Below are 22950 nucleotides of genomic sequence, written 5' to 3' on the forward strand. Positions count from 1 at the left end.
GCCCAGAACTCTATTGCACCACCTAGGTGACATGCGTATATAAATAACTGTTGGTTGCACTAATTCTTAAGGAACTTCTTGTCCTGACAAACTCCCTAAGAAAAGAATAGTATATGTTTTGCTTTGAGGAAATGAGTGAAAAAATATATTGGATTTCAGGGTGGTTACAAGGGGGGCAGTAAAACAAGGGTCTGAGCAGACCTCAGAGTCAGAAAGAACCTTGACTGTCAAGTTCCACCTATGACACTTACTGACTACCTAATACTAGGCCAGTCATGTAACCCCTCAATGCCCCAGGTCACTCTCTAAAACATTAGGTTTCAGAGCAATTGCAGCTCTGCATTGGAAGAGGGCATTCTTTCGCTAAATCAATAAAATCACAGGTCCACAGTTTTCAAGTATCCCACCAAAACATAATAAATCAACTATTACAGCTAAAAGAACTGTTCAAGCAGGATTAAAAATAGATGTTAGCAGCAATATGGAATGAACTAAGAAAGTCGTTCTCTTATTTGTATGTACTTTACCAAAAATTAGCTCTCATATTTTTTCCATTTTTATTGGTAAAGATACACTGAAATGAAAACATAATAGCAGTCCCTATATAATGCAAAGATTTATTAAAGAAAACTTCTTTAGTAATTAGGTCAGTAAAAAATTTCTATGCATTTTCTTCCATAGAAAAAGAATATTGTACACATTGTAGGGCAGCCTGCAGGCAAGATTAAGGACTGTCCCACCATTTGCTACATCATAAAACAAAGATTCCTCTCCGTGTTCCAAATGTAACCCAAAGGTTGTGGTTTGAGATAGTGGCTCTGTCAGGAAGAGTACGGGAGTATGGGAAGGGGGAGGCAAAGGGGTTTCAAGTGCTGAACTGAGGAGTGTCAAGGATTTTTCCTAATTTGTACCAGTTTACCCCTCTATGGTTCCACTCATGATCACTGTAATTCTTCCAAAACAAAAGTCTCCCTCCCTAGCCACCACTCCCCTCTATACATACTCTCCCCTTGTTAGAATGTAAGATCCTTGAGGGCAGGTATGGTGTCTGCTTCTGCACTTGGCACAGTGCTTGGCATATAATCAGTGCCTGATAAATGCCTTTTATTCTTTTGTTCACATAACTCTCCCCTGTGTTTTCAGTCTATACCTTCTCCCTTTCACCCCATTTCTTTGGTTATCAAGGCCCAGTGAACAGAGCTTAAAAGGATGTCAGAGGCTACTTAATAGATATGCACTAGGAATTGTATTTGAATCTCCTTGTAAGGAGTTGTAAGGAATCTCCTTTTTGAGAGTCATCCAGCCATCACCTGAAGATTCCTAGTCGAAGGGCAACCTGCCTGTCACCTGCCAAAATAAACTATTCCATCTTTCAGAGTTTTAATTGTCACAGATTTTTTTTCCTTTATGTCAAGCCAAGACTTGCCCTGATTACAACCTGTACCCAGTGTTCTTAGTTTAGCACTTAACACCAAGTAGATAAGTCTAATCCTCTTCTATCTCACAGTCCTTCAAATACCTAAAGACAGCCATCATTTTTTTCCTTTAAAGATAAAATCTCTGACACATAATGTTTCTAGTTCATTAAGTTTAGGGACATGCTGTATGGCACAGCGTCCAGAACCCTCACCATCCCGGTCACCCTCTTCTACAGTCTTTCAGTATGGGCCAGCCTTCCAAACCCAATGCTCATTTTCTACCTCTTCCCAGTTCTGATCTAGTGAATCTGCAGTGACTGGATCAGTGAGGATAAAGAGAGGTATGGTAATCCTTTGATGCTCTGCCTCCTTCTCACTACCAACCATTGCTACTTCCCAAGGCCGAGCCCTGGTTTCACAGGCAACAGGAGATCCAGTCCCCTAATTCTGTCTCATACTCTTACCTATCCTACACTTTAGCCTAAACCCTCAATGCCAACTACTGTGCCCAATACACTTCTGTAGTGAAATATTTGTAAGATAGATTCAATTCAGTTTTTTGTTTTTCCTTTTACATCTGGGGGAAATATATATTAGTCCTTTTTGAATGCCAAAACCTACTGTTTTTATTTATCTGTATTTTAACTTTCTCTTTGGTGTCTAAATGAAAAAAGAGGAGAGAACTTTTTTGACTTTTTATCTTCATTGGTAGAAATAAACAAGACAAAGAGCTATCTATCTTCTTGCTTCAGGGACAAGAGGGTAGGAAAAAAAGTGACTTTTCATTGGTGGTGGCGGTGTTCTTTTTGCTATCATTCCATAACAGACCAAGAAGGAAGAAAAATGCTAGTCAATATTTAGAGAAGTTTCTAATGGAGCATTCCAGAAATGTGTCCTTGGCTCTATACTGTTAGCATTTTTTCTCAGTAATTTTACCAATAGATGTATAAACACAGAAAAGGCATACTTATTACATGGGTAGGGAACAGGAAGTTGAGATATTGAACTACGGATATTGATATATCTCTAGATATCTATAGAATGATTAAATATCTCAACGTTCTGTGTACGTATATACTTCCGTCCCCCCCTTCCCCCCACACAAATGGGAAACATCTTTGTAAAGCTCCAAGTGAGAAGTAATAACAGAACATATTGGATCTAACATGTTAGATGAATAATTGGGATCTGAAAGGATCTCAATAAGCTAGAACAGGCTGAATCTAAGAAAATGAAATGTAATTAAGATAAACTCCTATGTTTCTGTTAAAAAAATCAACCTCAGGATTTTAATAATTTCAGTGAATTGCAAGTCAAATGAACTAATGGTATGGTGTGGTAGGGAAAAAATAGCAAATTTGATCTTAGATTACATTCAAATGAATTTAAAAAAACATTAAATACCTACTGTGTGCAAATAATTCTGTTATATATAAAAGTGTCTGCCTTCTAGATGTTTTCAGCTAAATGTGCAAACACAAATAAATAACTTCAAGCTAAAGGGAAAGGGAAAGAGAAGACAACTGGAAACATTAGAGAAGACTTAGAGGAAAATCAAAATTTCTTAAAAGGTAAAAAGAACTGTTGGTTGTGCTACTCAAACTTTGAATCCTCTCTAGGTTCCAGAGTATAGAAATAAAGTCCCAAATATTCTTAGTCTAACCTTTAATAACTTTAAACAGTTAGTGATCTCCTTCTTTAGATTCTCTTCAGCCAGATCCCGAGACCTTTCTTCAAGCTTGACCCTTTTCTCCAACGTAAACCAGTCACACTTAAAGCCCAAAGATAATCTAAGAAATTCAGCCTGTTACAGAAATAAAATAAAAAGGGTATAGGAATGAAGAGAGAAATGAAAGTTAGTATAAGATTTAAATGTAAAGAAAGACTGCATCAGGAGACATATATGAATCTGATATATGCAGGGGCCTTAATGAAGTTGCTTATTAGTAAGCTAAATTCCAGTGTTGCCAACCAAACAAGATAGGATTTGTGACCCCATTATATCTGTGTGAACTTCAGGATCTTTTTATATTTTGTAAAAGCCAAAAACAGAAAATGTTTCACTCTTACCTCTACATCTTTTTCATTTGTAGAAATGCTGCTGAACAAGAAGGAGAAGGAATTGAAACAAAACCCCCAGCACAATAATAAGAAACATCCATGGACTGTGGTAAAAATTGAACTTACTGGTCACTTTGTCTGAAGTTGACTGATTTAACGCTGGTTACTGGTATAGCAGATGCAGCTGTTTCTAATAAGGGGCAAAAAGGATGTTATTTGGTTAAATCACATTAACTACTTAATGTTCCTTCATTTAGCTAAGTTATATCCCCTAAAGAACGAGTAGCAAAAAAAAAAAAAAAGTATGTCACTCAAAGAGTGACAAAGAGTCAGCTATAGTACCACTGTTTAAACTTGAAGTCCTGACAATTTCAGTCAGAATGTTAAAATGACCACACTGTTTCCTGTGATGAAACCAAACACTATGATTTACAGAAATATCTGAGATGTGGCTTGAGTCTCTCAAGTTCATGGATATCGCAGCTGCTGTCATTGGAGCTGAATGCTGAAAAATATGACACCATTTCTTAGCAGTAACATGTACTGGCAAAATTCAATGCCCTTAATAAATTCTTGACTGAATATTTACCAAGGTATTTCTCAATAAAGAAAAAAGGAAGATTAGTGATTCCTCTACAAGAAATAGATGTTAGAATTTGCACCACCTTGGCAGAAGCCTGTGTTTCATGTATGTTTCATGAATATGGCAGGAATCGTAGCTCACAAAATTGAAATGGCAATTAAAACTTTTCAGATCCTAAGAAAGGCGGGAATAATGAAAGATAGTCTTCTGCATTAACATTTTGAGGCATAACTGCATCACTGGGAACAGGTAAGTTTTTCTAAGTGATATCCCATAATATACTTCATCTTTATAGTTATACAAATGAATTGGAAGATGTAGAGAATGCAGTGTCTCCATTGTGGTTATTGTTTGCTGGCTACAAAAAAAGCATTTGATTTGCTAGATCAAAAAGCTGCTTCCAGTTCTCTTTCAAAAAAGTATCTCCAAATTTGGACCTCAAAATTTTAGAGAATGAATGTTAAATTTTTACATATAATTAGGAAATATTTAACAAAATAAATAAAAATATATTAAAAATATCTCCTACCCAGTTAACAGAATCATATAAGATTCTCGAAAGATATATAAAAGGAGATAAATGTGTTTAATGTTCCTTAGGAGATAAATGTACTTAATGTTCCTTAATAGTTACTATTAAATGAGGGAGACAAGTTCTTGCCAAAGGTGTTTGCCATTATCATGAATGATATCCAGGACAATAAGAGAGATTCCCTATAAATGGTGAGGTCCTCCACATTCTCCCTTCTGTACATCATCAGCATGAAAATCTAGAACACTGCAAAGCCTCCTGGTGAGACCCAGAATCACTCAAGAGAGTTTGAGCTGAATGACTCACACTGGAAAAGCCAAGTGGCTGAAGAATGTCAATTCTCCAGACCAAGATATACAGATGAATAGGAAGTTCATAGAGCTGCCCCATCAGTAATTATAGTAACAGAATGTATATGACACTTTAAAGTTTGCAAAGCACTACAGATGCATGTGTATGTGTGTAATGTAAAGTCCTCATAATAGCTCTGTGACTGGTTTTATCTCCATTTTATAGGTGAAGGAACTGAGGTTAAGTGATTTACCCAAAGTCACACAACTAGTAAATATGTGAGGCAGGATTATAATTCAGGTCTTTCTGACTCCATGTTCAGCAGTCTATCCATGGTGCCACCCTAATCAACATATATACTTTGAACAGATACTACAGATGGATAATGAACAGGTAGCAAAACTGAATAAAAGGAGGAGGGGAGGCTAAATTGAATTGAATTGAAATTGGGCTGTGCTTTTAATGACTCCAAGCTTTTCCCTCAAACAAAGACTTATATTTTTAATACTGATATGCTTAAGATGAGACTGTTTGATTGAAAGTTATGGAACAGTATAGTCTGAGAAGAGTCTGAGTAGTGGGTCATCCAAAAAATCTATTCAAATTACCAAAGAAGAATTGTGCAGGAGAGCTGGTATAAAGGCTATCATCAAAGACACGAATGATCAGAAAAAACAAGTCACTAGTTATGTAGTGAGGACAAAGACTAACCAATGGACCACCCTCTCCTGTGGACTATCAGGAGACCTAGAGAAGGGTTTACAGACTGTTACAGGGGAAAAAAGCATGAGTGGGTGATTTTCGAGAGAGAATACCATTATCAATTGGATCACAAAGTCATTGAAGTTTCAAAGTGGGAAAATAAAAATAGAGTCACATATCAGCTTTCATTTATTGTTTTAGCCCTCGGTCAAGTAACAAGATTTTAGCTTCTCTTAGTGAGATTCCGCATCCACACAGAAGTGAGAGAAAACTCCTCTTACCTCCTCCAATGGCATATTCTTCTTTACACTCTGTAACTGCTTGAGGGCCTTCTTTAGCTTCCTAAAATTTATAGAGAGGAAAGACATAATTAAGAACCACCAGAGTACTGGGTCTTTATTTCCTATCAACAGACATTTAATGTGCGTTTAGCATACGCAAGGCAAGGTCTGAAAACCTGGGGACTAAAAAGAAGCACACTCTGGGGTTTTATACTCTAGTTAGGGAGACAAGGCATAAAGCCTTGAAAAGTCAATAGGTAAAAGGTAGCAAAAGAAGATCAGTCATAAGGTGATTATTCGCTTAGATCAATGGACATTGGCAACAAGTGCTGTGAGTTCAGAGAAGGCAGAGATCACTTACTGGGGGCCCAGAATGGTCTAACAAAGCTCCATGGAAGAAAAGGGATTAGAATCTGGATATTAGTCAGAGAGGAATGGAAAGGGGGTATGGAATAGAGAGGGGGGAAATACTGTGAGTAAAACATTATTAGCAATAATAGCTTACATTCACATAAGGTATTACAACTTGTAAAGTACTTTCCTCACAGCAAACCTGAGAGGAAGGCAGTAAAAAACTATCATTATCCCCATTCTACAGATAAGGAGAGGAGTTCAGAGAGGTGTTATTAGTTATTCAGTCACATGGCTAGAAAAATAACAAAAACCAAGACTTGAACACAGGTCTCCTAGACTGAACATCAGTGCTGTTCCTACTGCGTCATAATACTTCACTTCTAGAGGGGCAGGAAAGCATAGACCTTTGAGGGTTATTTTGACACAAAGTCTATCATGAAATGTGCTGAGATAGAAAAGTAGTGGTAGATAGGACTTTTACTGCATATGCACGAGCAGTGAATGTTGTTTTCATCGGACATAAAATTATTACCTCTTTCATAACTGAAACTGTGGGACTGTTATATGAGTCCTAATTATATTGCATAGGAGGGTACATTTGAGAGTTTATGAAATCACAATCACTTATTTAACAATACTTACTTAATGCTCACAATATTCTATTCATTCATTCAATATTCATTGAGCCCTACAATATGTAAAGCACTGTGCTAGGCACTTGTGATACAAGGATGAATAAGAGAGTCCTTAAAAAATCTTTACTACATGTTAGAACAGTAGTCAAGAAGAATGAACAGTGTTTCTATTACCTGTAGAAATCATTCTTTACTCTGCTGGCGTAGTTTTTACAACTCCAGGGTCATCATCATTAAAGCCTTACCCTGATGTCTCATTATGGGGTAGAGGAAAACCTAGAATCTCAAAGGCTATACCAGTAAAGCATAAGCCTCGCAAGTCTTACCAAGCTGGAAAGATTTCAAATAAAGCCCTGGAGATGGGCATTCAGTGTTATCCAAAACGCAGCCAGCTAAGTAGGGAGAAGTTCATTACCATATGCTCAGTTACTTTGTGAGGAATGATTTTGGTTATAGCATTTGGTGAATTTGGTTTAGAAGGGTGCGGAAGGGTTATGATTTATATGAGTGGAGAAAAGTACCTAGAATGGTACAACTGTGAATCCTTGAAGTATTGAAAGAAATAAACAGTGGAGTCTCAAAATATGGGTTTAATAAATTCTATTTGTAGAATCTGTGAGGTCATGACATTATGTTTGTGAAAGTTCTTTGAAAAAGTAAAGAGTTGAATACAAATGTGGAATGCTATCCTGATTATTATCTTCACCATTATCACCATAAAGGGCCTTGGATCTGGAATTAATCAACCTGTGTTTGAAGCCCAGCTTGGTTATGCACTGACTTATCTTGGCAAGTCACAACTTCTGTAGGACACAGGTCTTTGTATGAGAAATGAGGGTATTGGGCTAGAAGGCTTCTAAAGTCTCTGCTAGATCTAATTTGATGCTACTATGATCATCATTAATTAACAGCATTGTCCTAGTCTCTTACCAAATTTAATGTGGTTTTCTTTTCATCCATAGAAATATGAAGAGGAATATCTTCATTAGCTAAATTTTCACCTGTGAGAAAAAGATGCAAAACAGTAGATGAAATGAAAAAAGGTGAATAGAAAGAGATGAAGGAAGAGATGAGGGGGACATAAACAGTCATTATGAGTCTTTAAGAAGTGAATACATATATATATATATGTACATATATATATACACATACATACACACACGTATCCATACATAGAAGTATATAAAGCTCTAAAATTTAAAGTTGACTAGAATTGGAAAAATCCACAGAAATAATTCCTCAATGTTCAAAGGCAATGTGTACAATTTGCTAATAAAAACGAAATGATAGTGCATAGTCAGCATGGTACTTATTTAGGGAGGTGCTACTCACTCTTATAAATTCAATTCAACAAATACTTATTATTAAGTGCCTACCATATATAAGGCGCTAGAGATACAGAGACAGATGACACAGCCCTTGTTCTCAAGGAGCTTATAATTTAACAGGTGAAAGAATAACCATATTTGTGTTAAAAGGGATAATGAGATACATAAACTGTATACTACTATATCAATAAGAAATTGGGAAAGGGATGTAAACAATTTTCAGAATCAAAGCTATCTTTTGTAATTTAATAAATATATATTGGGGATTCTATATGTATGGCTGGTATATAAAAGTGATTTCCTTTAATTTAATGCAATTCTCTCTAGATAAAAAGGCCATAGATATGTATTTTTTAGAAGACATTAAAAGTTTTAATTGTCAAGCACCTATTTTTTCTCCCTACTACCTCCCATACCATAATTGAATAAAAAAAGAAAAAAATTCTAACAAATAATAGTAAAGCAAAGTAATTTCCCACATTGCCCATGTTCAAACGTACGTGTGTCATTCTGTGTTTTAAGGCCACCATGTGTCAGGAGATGGGTAGCACACTTCACTTTTGGTTCCTTGGAATTGTGGTTTACCATTGGATTGATCAAAGTTCCTAAGTTGTTCAAAGTTGTTTTTCCTTACAGTGTTGTTCTTATTATATAAAATGCCCTTCTGGTTAAGGTCATTTCACTCTGTGTCAGCTCATCTAAGCCTGCTTTCTTAAACCATTTACTTTGTTTCTTTTAAAAATGAAGCAACAATATTGTATTACATTCATGTATTACAATTTGTTTTTAACCATCCCCCAATAAATAGTTATCTCCTTAGTTTCCAGCTTTTTGTTACTACAAAAAGAATTTTTAGAAATATTTTGTACATATATATATGTTATATATGCCCTCTTTTATTGATCTCACCAGTATTACTGGATGAAGGAGTATGAAGAGTTTAGTTACCCTGGGAGCATGTTCCAGATTGCTTTCCAACATGAAGGAGGTACAGTTTCTCATACCTCCTTTGGGGCCAGGTAGATCATAAAAATTAATTATATAGTGCTGAGATTACTTTTGGTTGCTGGGCTATGTAACAGAATTCAAATCTGCAATATATACATTACTACTAACCCATCTGAAATAATCTTTGCCTCAGGAAATGAAGTTTGTTTATTTTCCTTCCCCTATTTGGTCAATGGCCTAGATTCTCAATGAATGTGGCTAAAAGCCATGGCTTGTTCTCAGAATCACATGGCTGCAGGGGCATTTTCAAAGGTCATCCAGTTAATATCATTACCTTTTTGGTACACTGGATGCTAAATCATTCTGAAAAGATTAGATTTGATTTTAAGTATCTTAAATATCTTCAGGGAAGTAGATCCTCTTTCAGTAATCTGTCCCAGAGTCAAATTGCCATCACTATCAGGAAATTTTAAAGTCTCATCAAATATCTTCATCCTGCAGTTTAGATGCCATTTCCTCTCACTCTGTCCTCAGAGGAAGCAAAAAACAGCAAACAAGGCCATCTTATCCCTTAGCTTTCTTACCTACAGTTTAACTCAATTTAATTACAATTTAACTCAACTACAATTTAACAAATATTTATCATGCCCTTGCTACGTGAAAGGTCCCCGTGCTAGAGTTAGAGATACAAAGACAAAAATGAAGAACAAAAAAGCAGTCCTTTTCTTCAGAAAGCTGATATTTTACAGGGGGTAACAATATGTACACAGAGAAACAAATACATGGTAATTTCAGGAGAGAAAGAGTACTGACAGCTGAGAGAATCAGGAAGTGTCTGAGTTTAAGTTAGCACTTGATCAGCATGTTGAACTAACCCATGGTCTGAGATGAGGAGAGGAACAGGAAGAATATTCCAGTACAGGTATAGAAGGTTGAGTTAAGAGGAACACAGTTAAGAGAAACTCAGAGCAATATGAAATAAACCTGGAAAATTAGGCAGGGACCAAATTATGGATTGTTTCAGTGACAGTTGCAGCATGATGTAATGGAAAAACTAGCTGTGGAATCAGACAACATACTGCTTCTGAGGTATACTATCAGTGAGACTGGTCAAGTCCTCAATTTTCTCATCAGTAAAATGAGCAAGTTCAGCAAGTATAGTGACCATACTCTTGAGTGGAGAGAAAGGGACAGATAGAAACGACGTTATTGAAGCAGAATCTGTAAGACTTATCAACTGATTAGATATGTGGGGTAAGGGAAAAGGAGAATTAAGTATGACTCAGATTATAAACCTGTATCACTGGGATGATAGTGGTACCCTTGACAAATACAGGAAGTTTGGAGAAGTGGATTTGGGGGAGAAGATTACGAGTTCTAGATGTTAATCAGAGGTCCTCAACTTTTTGTTACAAAATTCTCATAGACAATAGTTTTATTATGTGCAGTCTTAGGATAAAAAAAATTCCTTATGCCATTTTACATCTCACCTGGGTTCGCTATCCTTGTAGGAGCTGATGGTGCTATTTCCTCTTTTTCAAAGTGCAATTTGGAATCAAGATGATCAGAGGCCACAGTCAAAACTCCAGAGCTTGAATCTACAAAAAGGAGGAAGCAGACAAAATGAATACAATACAAATGTGTCATTTGCCTAAGCACTTGTTTGCACATTCATCACAGTACACAAGGATTACTTACCACTGGAGGCTATAGTACTGTTCATGGAAGAAATGTGTCCAGGGGGTGATGGGAGATACTCACTGCCCAAAATAGGAAAGTAGCATTTTTAAGCATTATTATGGCTACAGAATTACCTTAGAAAGTAAATGAACATGAAAAAAAGATGGGCAAACCTGGCCTGTAGCAAACTCTCAGGTGGCAACTGATGAACGGGGCTCTCCTTTAAAAAAAAAAATCACAAAGGGATATTCAAACTGATGTTCATTTTTCAAAAGGTTTTCATGTGATTTCAAATCATTTCATACTTTTTGTGATAATCTTTAATTTATACACTAGACTGGCTCAATCCATATACATATATTAAGTTTCTAACCACTGATATGCATAGTTTCTCAAAATTTATCTGTAAATTGTTTTAAATGTACTAGGAACGGTAGAATTTAGATAATTCCATTATTAGATATTAGGTAACTTAGATAATTAAATAGAAATTTAAAGGAAAACTCATATAATGTTAATAATTCTTAGGGGACTTTCAAAATAGCCAGGTTAGAGATGTTTGTAACAACACAATATACTGAATTATCTTGGAAGCAAATCTCCACAAGCAAAATATATTAAGTTTATACATATATGGTCAACCTTAAACAATTATCTTGAAGATTCAAGTTAAGTTCTGAGTTCCTGTAAAAGTGAATCACAATATTTAAATTTGATCTATACTTCATAGATCTTAGGACCCAAGGAAGGAAGCAAGCTGGCCACGTTAAAATCCAGTGAACAGAAGAAATTTTATGTAAACAGCAGCCTCAGCCTCCCAAGTAAACATCTCAAACTCTAATTTGTATCTTTTGTTCTATATCACAAATGAATAATTCTGGGAGGAGTTTAATACCCAAGTGTTGCTTCTTTGATTCTGTAACTTTAGAATTCTCACTGTCTCATAATTTTTAATTAAATTTTCAAAGCAACTTGAAAATTTGTATTTAGATATGGCAACCTGTTTATTAAAGCAAAGAAAACCTCAAAGTATATCATTAACAAAAGTTAGCTTATTTATCCATTGTTCAATCTTTTCACTTCCCTAAACATTCAAAACCACAGTAGAGTTCTGTGGTTTATGTTCAATTCAAATTAACAGATACTTATTAAGCACATACTATGTGAAAGGTACTGTGCTAGGTAGTGGGGAGATAAAGTCAAAAATGAAACAATTCTTGTTGTCAGGGAGCTTATATTCTCCCAGGGGGATAACAATATGTCAACAGATAGAATGCGAGGAAGTCAGAGGCAGAAGAGAATACCAGCAATTGGGAGGATCAGGAAATCATGCAGTTATAGGATTTTAGAGTCAGATCTCATCGATCTCCAAGACCAACTCATACGTGAAAGATTCTCAATATATGGTCATCAATCCTTTGCCCGAAGATGTGGTAAAAAAAAAAAAAAAAGGAAAAAAGAAAAAAAAGGAGAAACCACTACCACCCAAGGTAGCCTTTTAGATAGGTCTAAATGTTAGGAAGTCTTTCTTGAACTCAACCCCAAATTTTCCTCCTTCCAGTTTCTGTCTCTCCTTAGTTCTATCTACTTGAGTCAAGGAGAGCACAACAAATACTCTTTCACAAGACAGAATTGGGAGGAAAACTCTTTCATTACATCACCTCCTAAGTCTTTTCTTTCCCAGGTGAAATGATCCCTGCTGCATAGCTTTATTTTTTTTAAATTAAAGAAATGCTAATTGAGTTGAAAGTATCAATCAAAAAAAATCCAAAAACTTAATGTAAACTACTAATTGGAATGATTCAAATCACTTCTGGCATGTTACCGAACTTTAGTTGGAATCATAGGCATAGATTTTTCTTTAAGGAAAACCGAAGGCATAGCAGAAAAGTAGCTGTTTAAATATCCCACTGTTACACAGACAGTTATAAACTGCTGTAATTTTAAAATATCAACAATATTTCATAGACTACCGAGTACAAGCTTGCTATAAGGACAATTTTCTAAAACATTTAGAAAATTAGATTTAATATAAAGGAAAAAATCTTCCTAATAATTAGAGTTATCCAAAAATGGAAAGGAATGCTTTGAGAGATAATGGTTCCCTAATATGAGAGGTCCTTAAGAAAATGATTGTTTGTCAGGTATGTTGAGAGAAGAATTTTTTCCCCTCCAGGCATGAACTGGATCAGATGGTGATTGAAATCCGTTTCAACTCTGAAAAGCTGTGGTTTGCATCTTGTTCCAAATTAAACAAGTGCTTAGCAAAATAGCCTTCTAATTCATTTCAAAATCTTCAAAACGACCTGTGTTTTCATCAATATAGGTAATCCTTTGACGCAGAGCATTTCCATGCCTTAGTAAATGGTGTTCTTGAATTGGAATGGTTAAAAAAATTCGTCACTTACTGACAATAATGATGACCTGGTGATGAGTATATCTAAACTTTAGCCACATCATCCCTTGGAAAACAGTCATACAAAATGTCACCAACCCAAGCCTTTTCAGCTTTATAAGATGTGCCAGTGTTTATGCTATGTTGCACTAGTCTCTGAAGACTCCTAATAATCTTCACAGCTATCAGAGCAGGACAGTAACATACTTCATAATAAAATTCATTTGAGTGCCTCCTTATTGACCACTTATTATGTAGATGTTTCCCAAAGTTATGTCTGAGACTCACTTCTCTTCTCTCTTTTTCAGCCTCTCTTAGTAACCCCAACAGCTCCCATAACTTCATCTCCATTCAGATGACATACATACATATACAAACAATACATATATGTGTTCATACACACATACAAGCATATTGACATATAGTGTCCCTAATGTTTTAAAACTGTTCTAAGACTTTGGGACACCCTCTCTCTCTATGTATATTTCCAGTACCAGTCTCTACCTTGAGCTTCAGTCTTATTTTATTAAATGTCTAGTGGATATTTCAAACTTGAAATCTAAGAGACATTTCAAACTTAACAAGTCTAAAACAACTCATTATCTTCCCAAACCCTCCTTTCTTCCAAACATCCTTAATTTCTGCTGATACCACAATTTTCCTCATCATCCAAGGTTCTTAACCTCAATTTTATCCTGGTCTTTTCTACTCATCACCCCACATATATGATCAATTACCAAACTTTGCTGTTTCTGCCTCAACATTTTCCACATGTGACCTATTCTCCATTCATACAACCATTATTTTAGTCCAGGGGTGGGAACTTGTAGCCTTGAAATCACATGTGGCCCTGTAAGTCCTCAAGTGCAGCCCTTTGACTGAATCCAAACTTTACAAATTTGTTCCGTTTAGTTTGGATTCACTCAAAGGGCCACACTTGAAGACCTAGAAGGCCACATATGGCTGCAGATTGCCCACTCCTGATTTAGGCACTCATCACTTCTCACCTAGAAAAGGCAAAAGTCTTCTCATAGCCTCAACTCTCTCCCATGTCCAACACATCCCAAATCATTCTAAAAAGTCACTGGAAATTAGTCCTCCTCTAACACTTTTTGATACAGCCAAATTAACCTTTTTTTCTGCTCCTTAACACCATACTCTACTCCCAATTTCTGTGCCTTTGCTATGGCTACCCCACATGCCTGGAACATACTCTTTAACTGCAGCTAACAAAGTATTGTTCCTTTAAGACAGAGTTAATAATGATCTTATGAATTAAGCCTTTACTGATTCCACAACTGGTAGTTCCTTCCTTCTCAAATTACCTTGTATTTAATTACTTTGTACATATTCATTTTATGTTTATACAGATACTCATTTTCCTCTCTAAAATGTATGTTTTTTGAAGTAGGGTTTAATCTAATTTTTTTGTACTTATGTCACCAGCATTCAATACGGTGTTTTTCACATAGTAAGCCTTAATAAATACTTATTGACTGAGAAAAGAACTGAGTAAAGCTTTTGAAAGGCTTTGTTAGAGTTATGCCTGTCAAATATACAACCCAAGCTACCACCTTGAGGTGAAAGGTTATCTGATCATTTGAATTAAGTTGATAATATATTAAGAATTTTTAATTGCAACTTCACATTGTAACATGCCCATCAAATCAGATAATGCAAGAATTACATTTGTCCACTGCTTTATATAATACACTTATCTCTCCTATAAAGTTAGTGATGGCAGATCATCCATTTTTATATGCTATTGCCACTTAAATGATGGCAGTTAATATTCTGTTAGCATTATTATTATTATGTAGTATGGATTCAAATTGCTGATGTAGCAAATGAATTGACAAGGGATATCCCACAGCCCTTCATTGTTTGTAAATTAATCTAATGTTAGTTACAGTCAAATGGCAGATTTCTTGTCAGAAAGGGGAAAAGAAGGAAACACTCTGGTGACAAGTACTCCCCTTCGTTCTCTTTGTTGAAGGTACCCTCACAACACGCAAAGTCAATGAGAAGTGATTCTCTACAGAGAAAGTCAGCACTCTGGGTAAAATGGGAATTGTCCCTTCACTTGCGTTACTGATATTTCTCATTATTTCACAACCACCAAAAAGAAAATCTCATCAGACAAAGACTTCACTTCATGCACATTGATATTATTTATGCTCATATGAATTGGGGAGGTTTAATGTAGAATATGGTTTTCATTTTTATTCTTTTGATCAAAGTACTTTAGTTTCTTCAGTTTTTACAATGGAGAAAAACAGAACTATCCCAATACTTTAATACCTCACAGTTTGTGAAAGTTCTATTTTTTTAAAAAAGTCAAATGAAAGGGACATAGGAAAAGAGTATGGCAGTTTCAATTCTTTTTTCAGCAACAACAAAAATTTCCTTAATTTTCTTGAGTAATTCCTCTGACTCCTTCAATAGAATAGGAACATTTCAATGAGACTTTTTAAAGATATAGCAGAGTGACTTTGATAATTCTAAACATCTAATCTCATTAGAGACACAATAAATTTTTAATTTTTAGACAAGTAACATAGACAGTAGTTGTGCATATGATTATGGGTTAAACAGATTAAATGGGTTTGATATAAATCCCAAACCATTTAATTATATAAATCCAAGCCATTAGAAATGAACTTGAGTATATAGGGAACATGAACTTAGAAAAAAAAAACTAGATCCACCAATTTTTCTAATGAAATCTAAGAAAACCAAGATAGAGCTCAAAAAAGATGTTAGATATAATAGTTGTGAGACACTTTTAAGTTAGTAATAATGGCTAAAACAATGCTTGTCAAAATAGGCAAATACCAGTCATGGATAAAATTTATCAAAGTGTTCATATAACTTTGCTTATTTAATTAGTATTATTAGTATAAGAAGGTTCCTCTGGACAAACTACTAATCCAGACTAAAAAACAAAAAGAAAAAAGAACCTCTGTGAACTTTTTATACCATAGTCATTATAGGAAAATTCAGGAAGCATAAATGAATGGATTAAGATAAGACAAAGGCTAAAAGAAATAAACTATCTAAAACAAAAGTCCACAGACAAGGCTTACTTACATGGCGAAAAAGTCATTGAATACTGCATATTCTAATAAACATGGTGGAACACACCCTCATCCTATTCAAGGCATTCAAATATTAACCTGCATAACATTTGAATGGAAATCCAAGGGATAGAAATTTGTTTTTCATGCTAAACAAACCTCAAAATCGGGTGGCGCAGAGTGAAGCAAAGGGTGAAACAGATTCTCCCATGGACTGGGCCACAGAATAATCCCAGAAAAATAGAAACACATGTTCAAGCATGGGTAATAAACTTTATAGAATAAGAAATAACCAGAAAGTTATCATATAAAAATAAATTAGTCTAACTAGATTACTTTTCAAGATTCCTTTGCCCTTATTCTAAGATAAATTTTTTTTTAATTACATGTATGGGAAGACTCTTTTAGATATATTTTTTTTAAATTTAAGTTTGTCCTACAATGTTCAGTGCCTATATATATGGCGATTAGATCATTAGCAGCTCTGGAGGTAGCAGGTTCATATACATAGACATATAACCCTAGCAGTCTCTTAAACCTTGCTCATGACCCACTTTCTTCATGAAGCTTCTTCTAAAGTTCTACTTGTCTCTTTTCTTGGAACAATTATTCCATTAATTAATTTTTCATTATTCAATTTGTCTTTATCCTAATTCCTATAGAATTGGAATACTCTATAATAAAAGTTCTTAAGCTGGGGTCTATGAACTTACTATTTTTTAATTTTGAAAACCATATTTCAATATAATTCACTTCTCATAATTTAAAATATTTTGTTTTATACATTTAAAAACATTTTGATAAAGAGTCTTTAGGCTTCATCAGATCCCCTGGTATGTGAGCAACAGATCCCACCATATTCTTTTTAACAACTCTGAGTACTGTTTTCTTATCCAAAGGACAACGAACACTGAAACAGCTCCAACTTGACTTATTTATAAGCTACCCAAAATAGGATATGGATAAAAGAACAGATGTTAGCCCATGTTAATTTCTAAGGATGATTATCTGATTAAATCAGATGCCACAATTAAGAGGCCAGAGAAAGCTAGAAACTACCTCAGTCAACAAAATTTAATCTCTAGCTAAGAGAAAAATCATTTTAATACAAACTCTTTTTATAAAATATTACTTAAGAGGGTACAAAATTATGACCAGCACTGAAATAAGTTTACAATTAAACCAGAAGAGGCTGAGGGCTTTTAAGGATGAAACTACAAGGACAACAAATAAATGAAAAATGGGAAAGGTTTCCATCAATGACTGTGGAGCCACCATATTTGGATCATTATGATTACTGAAGTGCTACATATGGAAATAGAAATGGTAGAAAAAGAAAACTACAATTGCAAGTGTCACAGTATTCATAAAGGAGCTCCATGGTGTAAGTGAAACAATTTTGAGAATACTGAGTCAGGCTCTCAAGATATCTGAAATAAAGGAAAATACTAAACATTGATCAAAAATCTCAGACATTTTTACTAATGAAAAAAGTAATCCTAAAAGTCTCAATAACTATAAAATCTTTATGAGAAAATCTACAAAAATATTAAGAGCATCCTTGATGAATCAATCAACCAAATAACCAAGTAAAAAGTATTTACTAAGTGCCATTATCTACCAATCACTGTGCTAGGTACTGTGGATATAGGTACTGGGAGTCAAAAAGAACTTACTTGCACAGGTCTCATAATGGGGAGGTGTCGGGGTGACACACCAAGTCCATAAATAGATATATACAGCATAAACGTAAAGTGGACAAATATAAACAAATATAATCCAAAGTAGGAGGTACAAGGTAGTTTGGAAAGGAGGGTACTATTAGTTGGGGAATTCAGTAAAGGCTTCATGTAGAAGATGACAGATGAGCGGTATCTTAAAAGAAGAGAATGACTATGTTAAGTGGAGTTAATGAAGGAGTGTATTCCAGGCATGAGGGAAAGCCTGTACAAGAGCACTGAGATGGGAGATGAAGTGTCACAGATGAGAAACAAAACAAAAGCCAATTTGGCTAGATTGAGGATGAAATCTCAGAGGAGAGACACTAATAGTGGAAAGACTGGACTAGACCTCCTGTAGAAGGCAGGATTTGAGTTGAGTCTCAAAGGAATCCAGTGAAGGCAGGAGGCAGAAGAGGGAGAGAATGCTGGGTTCAAGGAGAAGAAAGAAGGCCAGGGCAGCTAAATCACAGAATACATGAAAAGGATTAAAATGTAGAAAGAGTGAAAAAGCAGAAAGGGGCCAGGTTGTGAACTGCTTTAAAATTCCAAAGTCCTGCGTAGTTGATCCTGAAGGTGATAGAGAGCCAATGGAATTTATTAAATAAAAGTAGAAATGACAGGTTTTGGCAAAAGATTGGATATGGTGGGCTGAGTGTGAGGGTGACACCTAGGTGACAAGCCTGGATCACCGGGAGGATGTTGACAGTAAAAGGGAAGTTAGGAAGGGGAGAGACTTTGGGGGAGAAGACAATAGGCTTTGAACATGTTGAATTTAACATGTCTATAGAACATCCAGTTAGTGATAGGCAATTGGTGATGCAGTATTAGTGGTCTGAAGAGAGGTTAGGGCTAAACAAATAGGTCTTAGAATCATCTGCAAAAAAGATAATTAAATCCATGGGAACTAATGAGATCACCTGATGATACAAAATTGAGGGAGAAGAGAAGAGTAGGACAGAGACTTAGGAGACACACATGGTTAGTAGGTATGACTTAGATGAAGATCCAGAAAGGGAGCAGTCAAGCAGGTAAATCAGGGAAAAGTAGTACCATGAAAACCCAGAGGGGTATTTGTGTCTAGGAGAAGAGGGTGATCAGAGAGGTCAGGAAGGATCAAGAGTGAGAAAATGTCTCTCTGTTTGGCAATTAAGAGACAGCAGGTTCATATACATAGACAAATAATTCTACTGTATACATAGGCATATAATTCTACTATAATCCTTGCTCATGACCCACTTTCCTCATGAAGCTATTCTGAGGTTCCATTCATCTCTCTTTTCTTGGAACAACTATTCCACTAATTAATTTTTCATTATACAGTTCGCCTTTATCCTATTCTCTATGGAATTGGAATACTCTAGAATAAAAGTTCTTAAGTTCCTGGGGTCTGTGAATTTTTTTTTTTAATTTTGAAAACCATATCTCAACATAATTTATTTCTCTTGTAATTTAAAGTATTTTATTTTATGCATTTAAAATCATTTTGATGAGAAGTCCTTAGGCTTCACCAGATACCCTTGTATGTGAGCAACAGATCCCACCATATCCTTTTCACAACTCTTAGTATTGTTTTCTTATCCAAAGAAGCACTATGTGCCCTACTCAAGCTGCAAAGTCCATTTTCAGCCCAGTACTTTTTGCTGTGACCTTGAAAAACAGCCCTCCTCCCAAAGGTTGCTTATCCTCAATATCAACATTAGGCAGGCCACAGAGTATCTCAGAAACCTTCCAGGTTTTGATGATTATAAAGAATTTAAAATTCACCCACTACATGGTCTCATCACGGCCCTCTAAGTACCAACAAGCTAAGTTAATTGAGGGCCAAAGCAGCCTGCTCTAAAACTGGAAATAGGTTCCCCATACTTCTCTTCAGAATCTAGAGAACTAATATTCACATTTTCATTCTCTCCCTCCCTCCCTCTCTCTCTTTGCTTCTTCTCAGTTTCTTTTTAATCTTCTGTCTTTCCCTCTTTCTCTTCTGTCTCCCTCCCTGTCTTCTCTTTCTGTCTCTGTCTCTCTCTCCCTCCCTCCCACTCACTTCCTACGTCAAAGGGCAGCAGCATTATTGTTCCAATCTCCCAGATGAGAAAACGTTGGAGACTGTCAAATGAATCCTCTTCTTCATCACTTATATAAAATTCATCACCAAGCTGTGTCATTCCTTCCTTGGAAATGTCTTTAGGATCTCCTCCTTTCCTCTGTGTTCTTGAAGCTACTGAACTAATTTAGCCTCTCAGTTACAGCCTAAATGCTCTGATTCTCCTCCTTTCAGTTTATGCTATGTACTGATACCAGACGAATTTTCCTAAAATACTACTTACTTCGTGTCACTTTTCTGATCAAGAACCTACAATGACTTATTGTTTCCTATATCATCAATTCCTGGCTTTCAAATGTCTCCATGCTCTGACGCCCCTTTACTCATTTAACTATTTCTGGTTACTCTCCAACACACTCCTTCCTCCTGTGCTCTAGTAAAATGGTTAAAAAAAATGCCTCCCCTAAAGCATGCCATGATCATTTTTGTTTCTGCACCTGTCTTCATGCTGTCCTAACAGAAATGTCTTTCCCTCAACACATATACATATACTCCTACATATCCTACATATCTTTTAAGGTTTAGCTCATGACCCGCTTTCTTCACAAAGCTTCTTCTCAGGTTCAATTTATCTCTTTTTTTGGAACAATTATTCCACTAATTACCAATTTTCACATAGTTAAATTCTTAATTTTTCTCTTTAATTTTGCCTGCTATTTAGATCATTGGTTTCTTTACTTTTTCTGAATTTTATTTTTTATTTAGTATTTTATTTTTCCCCAGTTACTACTGCTTTCTTTAGAGGAAGAAACATATCTTCTGTGTCCAGTAAAATGTTTAACACATGCTGGCCATATTGTTGGCACTAGATTAATTTTTGTCAATTTAACTGATTATTAAGTTCAGTATGAACTAGAGAGTAGACATTGAGCAATTTTCCTTTTTTTAATACTAAAACATTAAATATTCATGAAGGCAACAACAGATTAAGACAGACCTGAGAAAAGAATTGAAAACTTATCAAATACTCACCTTCATACACAGATCATCCATTGTGGTGGAAACAGGATATGCAGTTGTCTGGACACCAACTGAGATGACTGAGCACCTAGCAGTAGAAGTTAGAATTGAGTATTTAAAAGTGATTAATTGTAGGATCTCCTCTTGTATTTAAACTAGGAATAGTTGTATATCTTTGGCAGCATCCTAAATCATAAAATAGCCTCATTTCAAATTCTCTAAATCCTGAAGGATGAAGCATTATGCAAAAACATTCTCAAACCTGTTAACTAAAGCTGACAAGCCACAGAGATGACAGGTGAAAATGAAAATAAAGAGTTTGCAATTCAAAACCTTGCTTCCTCACTCTTGGCTGCTGAAGTGAAGCTTCTTTGGGGAAGGCAATGGCCAGCAATGTAATTAAATTTCTGAGTCTAGGAGAAGTTAGTCATGTAATCCAGACAAGTACTCAGACCCTAGCAGGAATATAGATCAGAGAAGACTTCAAAAGCTAACACTGCCTTTCCTAGGAATTGATAGCAGAAATACTTATTCTGTTTGATCAAGTAAACCGGTAGGTTTGGAACAATAGGAAACATTTTAAGTAGGCCAATTTGCTTTTGAAATTTTGAAATGCATGTTTAAGGAGAAAGAATACTACTCGATATCAGTTCAACAAATCTTTCTGCAATACCTATACTGTGCAAGACATTGTACTAGTTGCAGAGAAATGTGGAAATTGATTCCTATTTTTAAAAGGTTAACTTGTTAGAAATTAGAGAACTTACATTGCTATCAAAAAATACTGAGAAAAACATTGATCTGACAGACCTCTAAACATCTAATTGTTGTTCAATAACATATATTCAACCCATCATCTGTTGTCTTACTTGTGTCCTTTGGGTGTTATGTCCAAAGAAGACTCATCTTTCACTTTTCCATAGTCTGAGCTTTCACATGAAAAATGAACTCTGTTTGATATACATGAGAGATTTGCTTTGTTCAGTCTCGGTGTCTTTGTTAAGCTGTCCAGATATAAGGCATCTGTATTTTAACAGGTATACATGAAAATAAGTATTAATTTCTGAAAAATAACACAACAAATCTAGTGCCTTCCACTTAAAAAAACCTACTACATCATTACCGTAATGGAAAAACAATTACATTGAATAGCAGGCTGTTTGCTAGATTTTTTTAAGAAAACCATGAGAATAGTCTGATGTGTCATAGTTGCATATCGATTCTATCCCAAGTGAATGTATGGGAGTAGTGGGAAGGGTCAGAGAACCGAACCAATACCATCTAGATAGCAGATGGTCTTTTCTGAAGACCATCATTGTTTTTCCTACCTTGAAAAAGGCAGCCCGCCCCCACACCTGGCTGACCACAGACCTGCCTGACTATTCAACCTGTTGGTTAGTACAAATACACACTGTATAAATTGATACTTCCTGAACCAAAGTTTGCCCAGGACAACTTAACAAAATATTTTTTTAAAAACTAACTGCAGAAAAATTATGCAAGGTTAGTTGGCGACTCTCAGAAGCCAATTGGGTTAAATATAATCTTATCAAAGATCCCCAGAGAGGTCTCCACCTTCACCTCATAGAATGGTCCTTGAAGAAGATGCCCTAAATGCTCTTTAATGATCTTTTGCTCAGGTATCTAGTAAAGAATCAACCAATAAAAACTTAAATATGTACTATATTCCAGGCACTGTGGTAATCAATGGAATACAAAAATAAAAGTGAAGTCCCTGTTCTCAAAGAATTAACCAGGAAGGCAACAAGAACACAAGCATATCCTCATTAATAAGACACACTGCAGACACAAGGTAACCTTGAATGGGAAAGGATTAGTAGCCTGGGAGAGGTGGAAGAAGCTGAAGAAGATGGCATTTGGGCTGT

General features: G+C 35.5%; 1 protein-coding gene across 1 annotated transcript in view; it reads right to left on the reverse strand.

Moving 5' to 3' along the window:
* Positions 1 to 22950, reverse strand: part of IRAG2 (inositol 1,4,5-triphosphate receptor associated 2) — a 118316-nt gene that overhangs the window by 19312 nt on the left and 76054 nt on the right. Inside the window, exons 23-32 of the mRNA XM_072650555.1 lie at positions 21934 to 22087; positions 21077 to 21152; positions 10987 to 11033; positions 10832 to 10893; positions 10624 to 10731; positions 7788 to 7858; positions 5869 to 5929; positions 3606 to 3669; positions 3489 to 3516; positions 3082 to 3222 (exon numbers count right to left, since the gene is read on the reverse strand). Of these exons, the coding sequence (XP_072506656.1) occupies positions 3082 to 3222; positions 3489 to 3516; positions 3606 to 3669; positions 5869 to 5929; positions 7788 to 7858; positions 10624 to 10731; positions 10832 to 10893; positions 10987 to 11033; positions 21077 to 21152; positions 21934 to 22087 (812 nt within the window). The remainder of the gene's footprint in view (positions 1 to 3081; positions 3223 to 3488; positions 3517 to 3605; positions 3670 to 5868; positions 5930 to 7787; positions 7859 to 10623; positions 10732 to 10831; positions 10894 to 10986; positions 11034 to 21076; positions 21153 to 21933; positions 22088 to 22950) is intronic.

This window comes from Notamacropus eugenii, chromosome 3, assembly GCF_028372415.1.
Source record: "Notamacropus eugenii isolate mMacEug1 chromosome 3, mMacEug1.pri_v2, whole genome shotgun sequence".
NCBI classification, from domain to species: domain Eukaryota; kingdom Metazoa; phylum Chordata; class Mammalia; order Diprotodontia; family Macropodidae; genus Notamacropus; species Notamacropus eugenii.